The 17,974-nt window shown below is 41.3% G+C and overlaps 1 protein-coding gene across 3 annotated transcripts in view; it reads right to left on the bottom strand.

Moving 5' to 3' along the window:
* Positions 1-17,974, bottom strand: part of lpgat1 (lysophosphatidylglycerol acyltransferase 1) — an 80,280-nt gene that overhangs the window by 42,609 nt on the left and 19,697 nt on the right. For all 3 annotated transcript variants that reach the window (XM_050058101.1, XM_050058099.1, XM_050058100.1), the window contains exons 3-4: positions 11,181-11,299; positions 8,292-8,387 (exon numbers count right to left, since the gene is read on the bottom strand). In XM_050058101.1, coding sequence (XP_049914058.1) covers positions 8,292-8,387; positions 11,181-11,299 — 215 coding nt within the window. The remainder of the gene's footprint in view (positions 1-8,291; positions 8,388-11,180; positions 11,300-17,974) is intronic.

Here is a 17,974-nt window from a genome sequence, read left to right as displayed (position 1 = left end):
GGAATTTAATTTGAAAGGACAGACACAGGAAGTGTCCACGCTCAGCAGTCAGACAGGAGTCAGGTTAATTTCCAGGGCTGGTACCTGCGGTTATTCCACAGGCTAGTTAATAACATGTCGGGCAGGAAATCCAAAGTGTGGGATCATTTTGAGAAGGTGAAGGACGAACCCAAGGTGATATGTAAACTCATCTTCATTGGTCGACTACAAACATGACGTATCATCTGAAACATGGAAGTAGCTACATGCCCATTAGCCCACAGCGTCATTAACAGGCGGCTCGCTCAGTGTGTGACGTGCACTTGTAGATAAAATATAGGCCTATATTAATGAAGGTTCATTAGTACGGTTTTGTATTTCTCTGTAATGTAGCACAGTGTTAACAATGTTACTGATACTATTCTTTCTCACACCTTCAACTCAAACCATTGTGTTGCCCCGCCCAAAATATATAATTTCAAAATTAAATTAATATCATAAACAGATTGGTCAACTAGGAATATTCTTATACAGGGACAGCCCTACTGTCAAGTGAGCAACTTGCTCAGCTTCGTCTGGGCTACGCTCCCACACGCTTTCATCAACTGGAACAAGGACATTTGCTCAGTTGCCAGTTTATTCGGTACACTTGGCTAAGACTATGGCAGTCATTAAAGCCCTCAGTCTGACCTTCATGAAGGTGTGAATCTTCAGATTTGGTTGAAACTGTTTCTGAGAAGTGTTGGTTCAACTTAAGTTATTTTGGAGGTTGTACTTTGTTGTGCTGCTGAATTGTACTCTGTCATTTACTGGGCTTTTCCCACTCATTGATACAAATAAGGTAGATTAAATATAACGGCACCACAAAATAACAATAAAGTTGAATCAACACCTTCAACATAAGCTGAACATGTCACTCCTCCTGTAACAATATCATATCACTGCAGGACTGTTGTATTAGACTGCAATATTTCATAGCTACCTGTGCCTAATAAACTGGCAACTGAGTACACATATATAAACAGATAAAAGTTGTAGAGTGGACATGCATTAGCCGCTGATCAGAAGAGTAATCATTGTGAACATCTAACTAAAAATCAACTAAGTCTCTGTCAGTCTGTCCTTCAATCTCGACAACTGTTCATCTGATCGACTTACACTTGGCAAGTGTATTGCTGAGGACAGAGGGAAAGGCAGTGTTGAGTGAGAGCTCTTGAGATATACAGGACATATTTATTAGTGCGTTATGTACACACTGTGTAGTGTATTGAGAAGGGACCACTATTAGCTGTTACTCTGCCGAATGGCATGCTGGGTAGTGGGTACAGATTTTTCAGATTCTACAGATTCAACAGATTTTTAGGGCTGTCCCGAATGCCATTTTTTAACATTCGGACCTTCGGCAGGGGGCGGACTCCGGGGGTTTTTCGGACCTAATTGTATTGCGGAGTTTTGCACAGCGGCGACCGGATCTTTGCTCTCAAACCCCCAAAAAATGTGATGGCACAACAGTCTCCTTCACCACATTATTCTATGCTTTCTTTTGATTTTCACATTGGCTAGTCATCCTGTTTAATTTGTCTTCTGATTAAATCGGAACCGTTGAAACAAGTTGTAGGAAGCCTCTGCAAGTAATTGGTTACTGGCAGACACTCTGTGCGGCAATAAAATGGTTAATCAGCAGTGCCGTGCACTGTAGAGCCGATGCGCTGCTGGTTCTGCCGGCCTGAATAGAATATAATGTCTATAGCCTTACTGTTGTGTACAGCCTTATAGACTGAGCTGAGTAGTGATGTGCGGGTCGACCCGTAACCCACGGGACCCGCAAATGGACCTGCGGGTCGGGCAGCAGTGATCGTCTGTTAAATCGGTCTGTAAATGATATTTTGACATTATTGTTATAATCTATTAATCTATAATCTACTGTCATGGCATCGGAAGGTACTGATGCGGTGAGCAGGTGACAGTCCGTGGTCGTTTTCAAAACACACTTGTGTCACGCACTCCAAAAGAAACTTGTTGAAACTTTAAACAATAACTTATTGTACAAAACGGGGGAAACAAACGTTGACAAAAACAGTTCCATAATTCAGATTAAATTCAAAAGATAACGAAAAAACAGCTACAAGTTAGAGGGAATAGTGATAAAGTGGTAAAACCTGGCATTGATCCACAGCCTCAGACGGATGCACTCAAGCGTGCCGTGCGCACAAGCTCTGTTGGTAGGCTATACTATATTTTCCACATTTTTAACAATGCAATTTAAAAGTTTTGATTTTTATTGATAACCTACATTTACCAACAACAAAAAGACTACATTTAGCACCAAAAAAATATCTAAAAAAAAAAGTAAAAACAAAAACAAAAAACAAATATCGAATACCAAATTTTCATAACGAATACCTACCCATAGAAACGAATATTCGAATATCCGAATATTTGGGTACAGCCCTAAAGATTTTAAAGTTTTTAAGTGCAAAAAAAAGAAGAAGCTGCCACCAGAATAGAAGCGGTAGCTCAAGAAGTAGAAGAACAAGAAGTAGAAAAGAAGAAGAAGCAGCAGCAGTGATAGTAGAAAACGAAGAAGAAGAAGAAGAAGTGGAAAAAAGAAGTAGTGACAGTATTAAGAGGAGGACGATGAGGATGAGAAGATTAAGTAGTAGTAGTAGAAGCAGTAGTGGTAGAAGAACAAGTTGTAGAAGAAGAAGTAGTAGTAAATGTAGAACACAAAGAAGTAGTAGACAAAGAAAAATAAGTAGTAGTAGTAGTAGGAGGGGGAGGAGGAGGAAGAGGAGAAAGAGAGGGAGAGGAAGAAGTACTAGATGAAGAAGCAGAATTAGTAGTAGAAGACGAAGAAGGAGTGGACGAAGAAAAAGAAGTGGTAGTAGTAGTAGTAGCAGGAGGAGGAGGAGGAGGAAAATAAGAGGGATAAGTAGAAGAGGTAGTAGATGAAGAAGTAGTAGTGTCGTAGAAGATGAAGGAGTAGATAAAGAAAAAGAAGTAGCAGGAGGAGTAGAAGGAGGAGGCGGAGAAAGAAGGAAAACAAGAACAAGAAGAAGTAGTAGAAATAGAAGGAGGAGAAAGAGAGGGAGAAGAAGAAGTAGTAGATGGAGAAGAAGTAGCAGAAGTAGTAGGAGGAGAAGAAGAGGTAGTAGAAGTAGTAGCAATAGTCGTAGAATAGTAGAAGAAGATGAAGAAGGAGTAGACGAAGAAAAAGATGTAGCAGGAAGAGGCAGAGAAAGAGAAGGAAGAGAAGTAGTAGATGAAGATGAAGTGGTATAAGTAGTGGTATGAGAAAACGAACAAGACGAAGAAGAAGAAGTTAGGAAGAGAAGGGTAAGGGAAGTTAGATCCGATCACAAGTGGTCACTTGCATGTGGAAACAATTTGTAATGCCAGGTGTGAACGCACAGACCTGAGCTGTCCATGTGTGACTGGGTCACCCAAGACGCACATTGACACCAGAGGCCAAACAATCGGCCCGTCTGACCAGACACGTTTTGAACGAGCACTGAACTAGTTCAAAAAACATAAATAAAAGCGTTCAATGTTATAAGCAAGTGTGAGTAAACATACTCAGATTGTACACCTTATAACATAAAGATGAAATTTAGGCGACTACAATTTTTTTAATGGACTTCATTCTTAAACTTATGTTTCTACGCTCCAACTAGGGTTGGGATCCGGATCCGGTTCTTTTTTGGAACCGGGTCCAAAGTTCCGGTTCTGGAACCGGTTCCATCACATTTGGCGTAACGGTTCCTGCAAATGATTCCTAAAATGTAAAAAAAAAAGGGGAGCGGTAGAAATATAACAAAATAAGATAAGATAAGATAAAATAGGAGCGTTTAATCAAGGCGGAGGCTGGCGGCGGGAGGTCCGCTTCCAGCGAGGGGAGCGGTAGAAACAAACAGCCAATGTGTGTCTGTGTGTGTTCTGTTCAGGTGTTGTCACGTAAATAACAGTGCCCAAGCATGAATGCATGTAAGTATTTTTTATTACATTGTTGTGGTTAATTTTAATAGTGTTACTGCAGAAATCAGAGAATCACTTTTTGTTGTTATATATTCTCAGGGAGATGATACAAGCTCTAAATCTGAAATACACACCACACACAAATGTGTATTTTCATCTAATTGTACTGTGCAACAGTTAGAATAAAGTTTTTGTATTTGTACGATTGCATTTGTGTTTATTATATACTTGTTTAAGTATAGCAAGTATAATGAATATAATGTAGGAATCGGTAAGAGGAATCGGTAGGGAATCGGACCGTTAAGAAGGAGTCGGTAAGGAATCGGAATCGTTAAAATCCTAACGAGTCCCAACCCTAGCTCCAACAGTGAGGATTTTGTGTAACTAGGAGTTTGAAACGTGACCAGAAAATCAACAGGTGGCAGTGACTGTGATGTGAATTATTCGAGCACATTAAGAATATAAACACTGTATGAATTTTACATCCTTGGATTATTATGAAACACTATTTTGAGGTATGTCTCTAATCTGAAGAGGTGTTTTTGAAGTTGACAACACCGACCAAGGGGGGAAAAAAAAGTCCAATTACAGGCCTGTACCACGAGTAAGTGAGCCACGGCCATCAAAGCCTGCTGTGTTGTGCTGTGCATAATGATGTTAGAGACATGTCTGCCAGCCTGAGTGGACAGCAGATGCTCGGGAGGCCGAGGGCAGATGCTCGCTGTGCTGTGTGGATGTGTGAAGTATTCTGGGGAAGGATGTCAAGAATGCACACACAAGAATGCCAGAGGGGATCACGGAGAGAGAGGAGGAAGAGAGAGGGAGAGAGGATGGCAGTGGGACCCAGCCTGCTCAGGCCTCCGCCGCAGCCCGTTTAGCTGTTAGCAGGCTCAGGGTGCTTCACCCTCGGCACAGTGCCTGATGTGAAATTCCACGGCAAAGCATTTCCATGACCTAAAAAATTTAATTCCCTCTTGCCATGGCTGTGGTGTTTCTGCAGCTCGAAACAGTGAGAGAGGGATGTGAGGGCTTTTCATTAATTTCCCAACAAAACAAATGTGGACAGGCACGATTTGTTATCAACAGAGACAACCTCTCTGCAGAGCTGCTGTTTAATGATATTTTTAAATCTGTGTCCTGTTGGGACTGGTGACAGCAAGTCCTGTGTCGCCTTACAGAGAGGAAGATCTGCTCATTACCAACATCCAAAGCATCAAATGTATATAAACTCATGTGTTCTGACATGCATGACGAGGGCTGAGCAATATATGGAATTTATTCGACTAAAGGAACATTTCACACATAAAACGACCATCTGTAAATATATCTGTCATGACGTGTTGTCATTATTCTTATTATTGATTGAATGGGAACCACGTTTAACAACATAAAAACATCCATTTCCATGCTCTCACACAACTCGTGCAGTTTAATCCAAGTCTCATTTATCCAGTCGTATGCTCAGTGCTTCCCAAACACATGCATTTTTGCTTAAACCTAACTATTTAAAACTGAACTGTAAGTGAAACTTGTCTCTGCTCTCCTTGAACCCAGAATCCAATACTAAGGTTTTTAATGAAAATGCAATATGACTGGATAAATGAGGCTTAGTTTATACTGCATAACTTGTGTGAGTCTGTAAACGGATGCTTTGCAGGGTGTCTACAGATATAATCAGGTTAAATTTAAGAGTTTTTAAGACCTTTTAATTATCATCTTATATGAAATTTAAGACCACATATTTAAGTACACATGTGTAAGTACTCTAACCAAGTAAACACACTGATGTCAGGTCAAAATGAGCAGTAAGGAAAAATGACATCAATTGGATGATTTTAAGTTTAATTTGTTTAAAGTTACAATGTGTAATTTACGTGGTTGTTTATTAGCAAATATCAACTATTGCTTTCATAAATATATATTTACTAAAGTGTAATGCAATTCACATACAAACGGAAGCTTTCTCATAGGCTTAGAATGATTTCTCTATATATACACAGGCAGGATTTGAATACAGTGGCCGAAAGGGATATTCGCGCTTCGCCTTTCGCGTTTACCTAGAACTTGCCGTCACTGGAGACGGTTAAGGTGAAGATCAATCCAGGGCGCTTCTGCGTGAACCTGCTTTGTACTTTTATGATTCTGTCGCACTTTAAATGGAGGACCACACACATGTTTTGCCCCGTAAGAGGGAAACCACGCCACCAAATTAAAGAAAAAGATCGGATAAGCGAGGACGGGACAAAATGCGAGTGAATATCGGCGGTGCTTATTCCAGGTGGAAAAAACTCCTGAAGGAGAAGGATTTCAAAAGGGATGTGGAGGTTGCCTGCTTTCTGCTAGATAGGTAATTCAATCTGATATTTTAAAATCCAGGTCGGGGGGGAGGTCCTGCCTCAGGTGGAGGAGTTTAAGTATCTCGGGATCTTGTTCACGAGTGAGGGTAGGATGGAGCGGGAGATTGACAGGCGGATTGGGGCGGCGTCAGCAGTGATGCAGACGCTTAACCGGTCCGTTGTGGTTAAGACATTTAAGACTTTTTAAGGCCTTATACTAAGAAAACTTTATTTCAGACATTTTAAGACTTTTTAAGGACCTGCAGACACCATATAGTCTTGCTATTGTTAAAGGTGGTTTTCAATCAATCAATCAACCAACCAATCAATAAATATGTTTGTTTTCTATGGAGGCAGCAAAGTTTTCTTCACAAATTCAAGGTCACACAACATGAATAATTGTTTTACAAATGATCATTTTGTGGGCGAAGTATTCCTTTAATTCAAATTTTCGTTTTTTGCACATTAAGTTCAACACCTATATTGTGGCAAGCCTGTAACATGAGTAGTTACACTATTATTACACGTAACTGTCATGACTCCAGGTGTCCCCTGACTGTATGTCTGGCTATCTCATGGTGAATTTACCAGTCTAATTTAACTTTAGAAGAGGGACAGACTGGAAAAACAAGATGTCAAGAAGCATAAACTGCAGCAGCAGATGAATTGGTGTGCAGATATATCTGTTACATGTGCTGAACTGATTATTTAAGTGTCTAAATAGTGGTACCCAACTGGTGCAGCCACAGGGTCCAGATTTCTCCTTAGTCATTAGTTCAGGGTTCATGTAGTTTGATATATTCAGCATCATATTTGCGCTTGGTCATGTCAGTGAGCTAATTTGCTGCCTCTGTCAAGTAGCTGCCTGTTAGTCACACACTCTACAGCAGGAAACAGCACTTGAAAAAACAAACAAAAAAAAAACTCTGTGCCAGATATTCACTGTACTTCTAAATAAAGTGTGTTTTGTACAAACTTGACTTGGTGGTCTATTTAAAAAAGGACCTGCGACCCACCAGTTGGGAACCACGTGTATGTTCTACTTGGTTAAGGGACCAGATAGTGACCGTCCATAGCTGAACAGAAGTTTTTTTGAATATGCATGACAATGACAGCTTTGCAGGACAGCAGGGCATCTATTATTTTTACATAACTGTCTTGTGTATAAAGTCCGACAAATAAATGTGTTTAAATCATCAACTTTCTAGGATTTTGCAGGAAAAAACAAAACCGTGAATCAGTTCCAAGCCTTGGAAAAAAAACAGAAAATGAGGAGTGTTTGGTCCTACACAGCAGATATGTGTCTGGGGACTGGATCCACCCAGTTTCTGATATTGTCATGCACAATGAATCTACAGCAAATCACTGCTGCCTTGAATAAACCTCCCAAACTTACACGATATTCCAGGAATTCCCTGACCAATAGGACCCCTGCAGGCTCCATGCTTCGGCCTGTCAGAGCAGGCTGCTCTGTTCCAGCTGCCCCTACAACAAGGGGTCAGTCTGACCCAGCGGGGCCGATCAGACCTCCCACACTACTGCCCAATGCCGTTATCCTTCTCAGAGGACGCCCAGGCCGCAGGAAGCCCGCTAACATATCTGCTGTCCAGCTGGAACAAGCAGATGGGGAGTGACTCCACTTTGCAGAGCGCAGTTAAAACAGGCCAGCAGTAGCCGGGAGGATTCAAAGAGCTGAGTTATGGCCTAGAGGTCTGTGTTGTAAACCTGAGACCTTCAGGGAAAAACAAGGTGTCGACATGTGAGGGAAAATAGACTTTTATCTCCCAGCGACAACTGTTTATGTAGCCTTGAGGCTAATTTACCAGCTAGAAAAGCCTGCCGGGCAGCTCCCTGGATGCAGTGTTAACAGTGTGAGGCAGACAGTGTTAATGTTCGACCTCAGATGGCCAATTAACAGACGTGACAGTAAAAATAGACACTGCAACATTTTAAATTTAAAAGTAAGCCTGCAATCTTTGGTGCCAGCTGTGTGTCTCTTACCTGTCTGATGAAGAAGTCCCCGTGGATCAGGGACACTAGGCCAAAGTTGGTGTATTTGAACACATGGTCCATCAACCACATCATTTTTTGTACCACCTGAAAAAGGGAGGAGAAATACAATGAAAATCTCACACCTGTAAGCAAAAGCACTTGATTTTGGCTTTAGAGCCAGTGCCCCAAAACTGGTACCGCCCCCTCTGAGCACTTCCACCCTCATGACCTGCACCGATGCAGCTTTGGCTTACTGTCCTTTCAGTGCTAAGAGGATAAACTGGGCCAGGGATGCAGTTGTTGAGGCGGATCATGTCATCATGTTTGTGCAGTGCAGCTCGGCAGCTCCAGTGCAGTGCCAGCCTCAGCCCAAAAAAAAAAAAATAAACACACAACAATACAGCTGCCCCCGCCATCCCAGGATTCACAGCCAATCCCCAGCATGGTTTGGGTGGCAGGACAGCGAGCTGCACGCTGTGAATGTGAACTTGACTTTCTATTTTCAAACTCACTTCTGCTGTCGACAGCACATTTAAGTAAAAAGAAGCTATTTCTGTAGTGATTAATGTGCATTAAATTAATTATGTGAAGTTGCTACATGTCAACCTCCGCAATTAAGCAAGCAGCTGAGCGCCCAACAATGTCTGATTAACACTGAGGAAAAAACTAATCAGTCAACACAGCTACAAAGTGACTGACACAACAGTCTGGGGTTGTACGTTTTGTAGGGTGCTGGCATTCCTGTCTCAGGAAGGGTGCTTTCAGACATAGAGTTGTCTTGCTTTGGTCCAAATCAAGGACTAATTTTGTTACAAAGTTGCATAATTGCCTAGAGTTGGTTCGTGTTCTCACGGCAGCATTTACAAGCGGACCAGTGAAATGTCTTGCGCGAGAAAGCTGCTCTTGATTGGTCAGAATTTCCATGCGGGAAAAATCCAGGAATTAAACCAAACGTTGAAGAAGAGTACACTTGCAAGATAAATGTGACACTTTCTAATGTCACAATGGAGGGACAACTACGCAGGTTGATTTTAGCGCTGCTCATCGTGGACTATATTGCTGTCATTGTTCATTTTAGTCAAACCATACAGTTTGAAAACGAGGCGCGGCTCCAACTAGAAAACAATGTTTTGATGCATTGGATGTGCTGAATGTGCATATTAAGGCAGTACAGGAGGAGGTGCACATTAATAATCCTCCAGGACTGTAACATGCTCATGTTTAACCCAAACAATGTGTCATGTGACTGCAGTTGGTTCAGATCCAGGTCGGAACACGTTCTCACCACAAACAAACCGCACCAGAGTTCGTTTGTAACCGGACTGAGACCACCTCTTCAAGAAGGTCTCAGTCAACTATGACACATATCAACTCTTAAAAATCTAAAGTATACGACCTAATTCAGGAGAGACTCAGCAGCGAGACATTCGCCATGATCTGTTTCAAAGCGGCTGAGATTGTCACGACAATGAGCATAGCCGCTCTACTTTAACAGTCCACCTTAAGAGCGCATGGTCAGGTTCAAATGGGAGGCTAACTTCGCTCCCTAACTTCAAGGCTAACTCCCTTCAGTTTAATCAGCAGGTGGCAAGCTAGACACAGGGTCTTGAGGAGTTGTTGCATTTACTCCCTGACAAATAGCCTTAAAAACTGTTCACACACTGCACTGCTACATTTACCTTTATACTCTCTGCTCTGGTTGCTGAAGCCCCACTGTCAGGCGTCACCGTCACACACACACACACAGACTTTCTATCTACCGCTTTTAATTGCACACATGGCACTGAAATGAGACACCGAAATCTGCATTGTGCTTTGGTCCGGTAGATACCACTTGTATAGGAACCATAACTGCACCAGGTTTCGATACCCAGCCCTAAGTATACTCTGCTGAAGTCTTGGGCCAGTTATCTTTCAGTTAGACATGTTCAAATTTTCTCTTTGTACAGTCTTAAAACCACACAAGGAAAGTATCTTAAAACTTTGAAAATGTTTCTCGGCCACAGCTCTCTCTGTAACACACATTTTGTGTGTCAATACATCCAATTAAACAATACAGGAGCTACTGTTGATGTTACGCTTATGCTGCCAGACAACTATGTGAACTTTGTAGCTCTACATGATGTGCCGTTTTCTGCCAAGATGTACTGAGTGAAATGAACAAGTATTATATTTAAACTCAGGAAGAGTTGCGTGTTTAAGTGTGTATGTGTGTGCACACACTGATGTTGGGACATGTTTCACTGTGGAAAATGATCAGTGTGAAAGAATGCAAACTCTGCTAACGCTCAAACTCGCATTTTGTGATTTGAATGCAGCAAACCACAGCACTGCTTCGTGAGGCCGTCTGTCACTGTGCACTGTGTTGACTGTTTTGACTTGAAAAACACATCGTCAATCACTTGGGCTCTCTCCTGTTCGACACAATAAACTCCCTCCTGCCATATTCACTGTCGAAAAGTCACTATGTGAAATAGAAAAACACGTTGATGATAGAGTAACTCTGGAATGCACTCATAGTGTAAGATAATTTACAGGTGACCTTTCTTCTAATCTGTATTGCACCTTGTTCTCATACACAGCTATGATCTGGCTGAACAAACTGACAATTAAAACATTGGCTAACCTTTGGCAAACATCCTTAAAGCTAATTTAATTAAGTTACGGTTTTTTAGAGCAGTGTGTGTGATTCCAAATGAACCACTTATTTGCAGTAACAAAGCCTTACAAACAAGCTCAGACAGCAGCCTATTCACAAAATTTCAGACAGTGCCAAGTACCCTGCAGGTTCAAACTGCTGCATGGCCTTTATCTACACAGATGTGACACCGCTCAACCTCAATGTGGATTTCCTAAAAGGGATGCAATGAGGTAACGCTCTTCTCTGTATGCTCTTACCATGCCCTTGTCCTGCAGGCACATCATGAGGGTGCACACATCTCCTGTGGATTGGTGGTTGACGATGACCATCGCTTCTTCTTCAGAGATGGGCCGTACATCGTCACCCCACTCCGTTACTGCGGGGCGAAAGGAACAAACACATTACTGTTAAACAGGATGCGCCAATAATATCTTTTACAAGAGTCCCGTGGAATTTTCTTGTAAACAAAACAGTTTAAATTCAGTGTTTTTCACCAAAACTCTCTGTGTTTATCTTTGAGGTCGAACAAACATGTTGAATTAATTTTACCTCTTCATAAAACAAGCAGTTAATATCTTAAATCATGCATTGCTACTTCTCGGCACATTATCGTCACCAACTGTCAGGCAGTGAAACAGTATAATGCCAGTTTCACACTACACAACATTTCTGTCTGTTCTAACAGTCACTATGTCACATTAGGCGATTGTAGAGTCATAAAATCGTGCCGTCACTTGGCCGACAGACATGACAGACTACACAATGGTCCACACCAATCATCCCTGGTCTTCGTTCACGACGTGCGTGATGTCATCGGGTAATTCTTGTCCTATTTTTATTACATTTACTATGATTTCAGTCACTGTGTCTGTTCATGTGCCAGCTGATGACAGGAGCTACATCTGAAGCACTGCATGCAAACATGCAAGTCACTGAATCCTCCACAACAAGTTCCTGCAAATATTTCACAATAAAAGCCTGTTAAGAAAATGAAGGGATTCTCTCAACCGAGGTTATAAGGGGCTTTTAATTTTAAACGGGTACAGGAAGTGTTGAGTTTGAAACAACACCGTGATGCATTAACTTCATCAAGGTCTGTCAGTTTCAAATGAAGCTGGTACCCTCTGCATCTTTTGGTAGTAAAAGCCCCGCCACTATTTTTTAATTTTACTCCTTTATATCCTCCAGTATTAAGAACTAACATTGTTTGCTAGCTTGATGCTAATGGCAGTACTCGCTGGGTTGCTAAAGTGCCTCTGCTGTTTAACACAGGCATTTTTCCTTTTTTACCTTTTTAGTCTGTGTGGTAACGTCCCTAGAGGAAACATCAAAAAGGCTAGGATGTTGCTGACATACATTTGTCCAGTCAGCAGATCCCGCTGTGTTTCTATTGGTCAAAGTGACGGCTGTGTTCGGAGAAGTTGTCAACGACAAAAAGAAATCAAACATGCTAGACTTTCTGTTGGAACGTCATGAGGCGTCCCAGACGTGGCGTCATTCATCGTCTACTATGACACACTACACAAGATAAAACGATGGATTATCGCATACGACACTCGTTGTCATTTACTTTCTGAGCCGACACTGTACAATGCTGCGTCGGGCTATAATCGGGCAGGAATCTGCCGGCCAAAACCCCAAATGGTCCCTTTAAATAGAAAGATCTCAGAGTGCATACCTCTGCAAAAAAATGCTGATAATTTCTGAAATTTAAATATTAGAAAATGTTTAATGGATGCAGCTCTGGTTCAATATCAAAATACACACTGATAGACATCACAGGATACATTAAAGTTTCATTCAAGTGCAGCACTCCATAAAAATGAGTGAAAATGTTCAAAAACACTCTCTTATAATGTTTTGAAAGTATTCTGAAATCCCTGATCTGGATCCATGTCAAAACCTCTCTCCACCAAACATCACTGAGAAGTATCGACAAGGTTTTAAAGGTATTATGCAAAGTAATAAACACACACTGAGACCAAAAACAAACTCTTTCCCGACAGCAATAAGTTTGCTTTAAAAATCTTGTACTGCCTGACACGTGTGCCTCTTTGTGTCAACACAATTTAAATTAACTAAGGAAGAACACGAACACTGCGATCCAATTTGGCTGTATCAGCAGTGAATGTTACATCCTTCACAGTCCGTGTGTCTATTGTTGTTAAATCCACAAGTGTCTTGACACTCCCTCACTACAAACTCTAGATCTGAATTTCCTTCCTGTCTGGTTCAGAGAGGAAACGTTTATTTTCCATACTTCTTCCTTCTACAAGTGGGCTAGAAAATCTTGTACACTTTGCTGTTAACGTGGCGAAATGAGTCTCAGATGATTATACCATGTAAAGGAAACATTTAAAGCTAGATTTGAAGGCCTTTTTGTCGTATTACATTAGTCTTCATGTGTATTAACTGATGTTAAAAAGGGAATCACAATGTGTTGGCTATGTGGTTTGAAATAAGAAAGGAGAAGTGAGTTTCAGGAAACGATATCACAATCACTCTCACTATTGACCACTCTGAGCAGAGGAAAGGAAACAGTTCAGGAAGTTACCACCTTGCAGTTGTATGCCTCCCTCCATGAACTACAGTATAGGTTGTAAACCCCGCCCCCTCTGTGTTAGCATTTGGGATACATTTCAAATATGGATGCTGCTACAAAGAACCTATAAATTCTGAAACATGGATGCTTCACACACATCTTCAACCCGGCAGCACAGACAATACAATGAGCACAGTTTCAAAACACCCAAAATTCGTGTCACCAATTCAGTATCTGAACAAATGTCTCCTCCTCTCTTCCTGCGATATGACATTAAATAATATCCAGGAAAGAGTTTTTGCAGAACATTAAGCGAGATTTATACTTCTGCATCAATTTGATGTCGCACCTACGCCGCAGGCTCTGCGCAGACGCATACTATACATTGTAGCCTACGTAGCCTGATGTACATCTCCCCAGAAATGTAACCACACACCACAGCAACACAGACCCTGTTTAATTTGTCGGCAAAAAACCATTTCCCTCAGTGGAATCAAAGCTTCTATTCACTTTCATTTCACAGATAAGAAACAATAAATTGCAAAGACAATAAAGCCTCCATACAACGGCATTTTAGGTCCAGTGTGTGACAAACTGTCTACATTTGAGTGAAGAAAAACTCCTGCTAGCTGCAAGGCTAATTTATACAAAGTAAAATAACCCTAGGCTTGTGTTAGTAATGTCTGCATGTTGTATTTGTGGGGAAAATGTGTTAGGCAAAAGACAAGTGCTTTGTCTGTGGATGCTGCGAGTTATAATGGAGCGTGTTTGAAACTGTTACTATTAAGCCATGTTTAATGTATGTTTAATATGTGTTTTAGGTGTGTTTTGAATGAGTCAAACTTCACAGCATTCCACAGAAACCCCCCCACCGACTAGCGTTTTGGAGGTGTAACTGCAGAGTGACACAGACACACTACTACATGAGTATAAATGATCAGCTACAGCATAAACTGTACGTAGAACTAACACACAGCTGTAAATCTGCCTTCACGATGTCACATGGAAGTCGGCCTTTGACCTTGTGGATAAAAAATACCATCACTTCACTTCAAATCTGCTCATAATCAAAATATGAATTATTGAGTTATGGCCAAAAATGTGCTTTGTGAGGTCACTGTGACCTTTGACCACCAAATTCTAATGAGTTCATCCTCGAGTCTAAGTGGAAGTTTGTTTCAAATTTGAGGAAATTCCCTCAAGGTGTTCTTAAAATACCACGCTCACAAGAATGGGACCAGAAAACACAAAGCCTCTGGCCACGACTGTCGCTGGCTGGTATAAAAAAGGACTGGTGTATAATTTCATTTTACAGTGCCAGACTTTTGAATCCATGTCTGATCATGTGAACTATCATCCGCACATAATTGTCATATGTGGTTTCTGGTGCAGCCACAAGATGTACGGGGTGTAAACAAGCAGCAACCTCTGGGACTGAAAAATGAACCCAGAACAGTACTTTGAACGGCCACTTAAAGCTGGCTCCAGAAGTGAGTCAATCCCCATAGACACACATGTTAAAAGGCCCAACTTTACAGCAGAAATAATCATGTTTACAGCCTGGTAAAAATACAGTTTTGGTCTCTATAGCTAATTTCTCCTTTTCTGACAACTGTACAGGGGTTGAATTTTCATGTAACTCATCATTTTACTTTTTATTAAGGCTTAAAGTTACACATAATTAAGGGCAGACCACTTTAAGTTGGTTTGTAGGCCTTGACATAACATGCGGTGGAGGGATTCAAACCCACAGCTGCTGCTGCAAAGACAATGCCCTTGTACACAGGATGCCTGCTCTAACCACTGAGCTGCTGGGCGCCCCGTACTAAACTATCTTAAAGGATGCAAAATATAAGCGTACTCATTTCTACTCAGTATCAGGCGTTGCACTTACGCACCCATTTCTTTTTTTAGGTGGCATGAGTTTATTTTTAGTAAAGACCAAAGCAGGACAAAGATCACAGTGTGAACATCCTCAGTCTGAAACATAACCATCAGGCTTTGTGTCAACATCAGTGGACTTGTTGGTGTGGGAGCTCCCTGCGTGAAATAACATTTTGTCATTTGTATAAGGAGTAAGTTCGGTCTACATCCTGCTACAACAGGAGTTCAGGGTTACTTGCATGTCTACGATCCATTAATAATGCTTCCCTCTTCAGTGAAACCACACAAGGCGTCCATGTGGAGCCCTGAACAGAAACACGACTTTGTTCGCTGTCAACGTGATAAAAATAATACAAAGCAAAATATAGCTGCGAGCTGCAGTTCTTTGGGCCAAGTACAGGCGCATCAAGCAGGGTACACCGCACACAGGTACACCGAGGTCTCATCTACCCACAGAACAATTTTGACCATGATCTGACAAAATGTGGTTGAGATATGACTCATTTCCTGTTTTTGTGACTCTGCAGCCGGCTTCATTCAAATGTCGCAGCCAAATGGTTTGGATTAATAACATCTTGCTGAATTAGTGATGTAGACACCAGATCAATTCAAGTCAATCAGAGCTTATGATCGTGTGTCTGTGTAGAGTGCAGCAGGAAGCTTGTGATGACTGAAATGACAGCTGTGACTGGTGATGCAGCCACAACACGCAAACCACAAGAAATGGGATATGAAGAGTTCTGTGGTCATGTAACTGTCGAGGATCTGGCTTAGGATCAAGACATACGGGTATTTTAATATGTAAATATGTGTTTTTAAAAAAATCAAACCAAACCTTTTCTCAAAAATGACCTTATTTGCAGCACTAAAACAATAAAAACAAACTCCTTTGTCAAAACAAAAGTGGCAACAAACAAGGTTTTTGCTTCAACTCATCATTATGAAATCTTAATTGCACAATTTGATGGCTAAAGAATTATGACACTATTGGCGTTTAGAGTGGTTCCTTCTAAGCCTTACTGTGCAATTCTGCTCTGTAAAAAAATGGTAATGACAACACAAATTTCAGGCCTGAGAAAGATCTTGTAGATTAAAACGTTGCCTTGAAAAGCCTTAACAGAAAAAGAGAAGTTAACTACTTATCCAAAGCCTACAGTGTGTGCAGACCTCCTTTGTAACAGACACCACAAACCTCACCTGTAATTCAAGAAGGAAACGTGCCGTGACGGTAAAGTTACAGACAGGGTTACTGTGTAGTGTTGTAAAGTTTAGTTAATTCAAAACACACATTAAACACACATTAAACATGGCCTAACAGAGACCATTTCAAACAAGTACACAAACTGGCTTCACTTTAACTCGCAGCATTCACAGACAAAGCACTTGTCTTTATCCGGACACATTTTCCCCACAAATACAACATGCTAATGTTTTTAGCACAAGCCTATGGCATTTTACATTGTATAAATTAGCCTAGCAGCTAGTAATCTTTTCTTCTTCTCATAAAAATCTAGGGTCAACAGCAACATTTAACGAAGGTAACGGTACATAATTTGGCTCCATTACAACTCATAAGGTGCAGCGACAAAACAGCTGTCTTATACTAAACACACTTTCCAAACAAATAAAACATGCTAACGTTATTAGCACCAGCCTATGGCATTTTACATTGTATTGATTAGCCTAGCAACGAGCGGAGATTTCCTCTGCTCATATGAAGCCAGGATAAATCCCATAGTATAAATCCCTAAAGGATAAATCACACACAAGACTTAAAATGTTATTTTTTTAGGCTTTGCTGTCTTCACAATTTATTGTTTCCTATCTGTGAAACTAAACTAAATAAAAGCTTCGTTTCCACTGAGGGAAATGGTTAGCTTACAAAAACAGACAGGAGGTCTGTGTCGCCGTGATGTGTAGTTACATTTCTGGGAAGGTGCACGTCAGGTTACGGCGTAGGCTCCATGTCGACGCAGAAGTATAAAATCTGCGTTAGGCGTGAAGGGGGGTAGAGAGGGGACGACATGCAGCAAAGGGCAGCAGGCTGGAATCAAACCCACAGCTGCTGCGGCAAGGACAATGCCCTGGTATATTGAGTGTCCGCTCTTACCACGGAGCTACTAGGCGCCCTGTACTGAACCATCTTAAAGGATACTAAATATAAGCATTATCATTTCTACTTAGAATCAGACGTTGCACTTGTGCACCTATTTCTTTTTTAAGGTGGCATTAATCTATTTTTAGTAGAGACCACAGCAGGACCTTGACAAAGACCAGAGTGTGAATATCCTCAGTTTGGACCTTGGACCTTGTTAACACTTTCTTTTAAATTGCATTTTGGGTGATTGGATCACATGTGGAGAGCGCTAAATGTAAGTGTAAACAACCACCAAGACGCATTGTGATGCAATCACTCAAACCACTTGGGGATCTGGGACGCATCTGACGACACATCTTTTTTAGTGTAAACGCTAATGTGTCCTGATGTGTCCCCGACAAGAGAGTAAGTCATCAATGTAGGACGTGGTGGTTGTTTTGGTGACGGCACGCTAACGTTCTATAACCTGCTTATTTTACGACGAGTTGGAAGAAGTGTTGCATGCCATCCCTCGTTTTGCCCTATGG

This window comes from Epinephelus moara, chromosome 12 (genome assembly GCF_006386435.1).
Source record: "Epinephelus moara isolate mb chromosome 12, YSFRI_EMoa_1.0, whole genome shotgun sequence".
Classification (NCBI taxonomy): domain Eukaryota; kingdom Metazoa; phylum Chordata; class Actinopteri; order Perciformes; family Serranidae; genus Epinephelus; species Epinephelus moara.
This window is presented reverse-complemented; position numbering and strand designations above follow the sequence as displayed.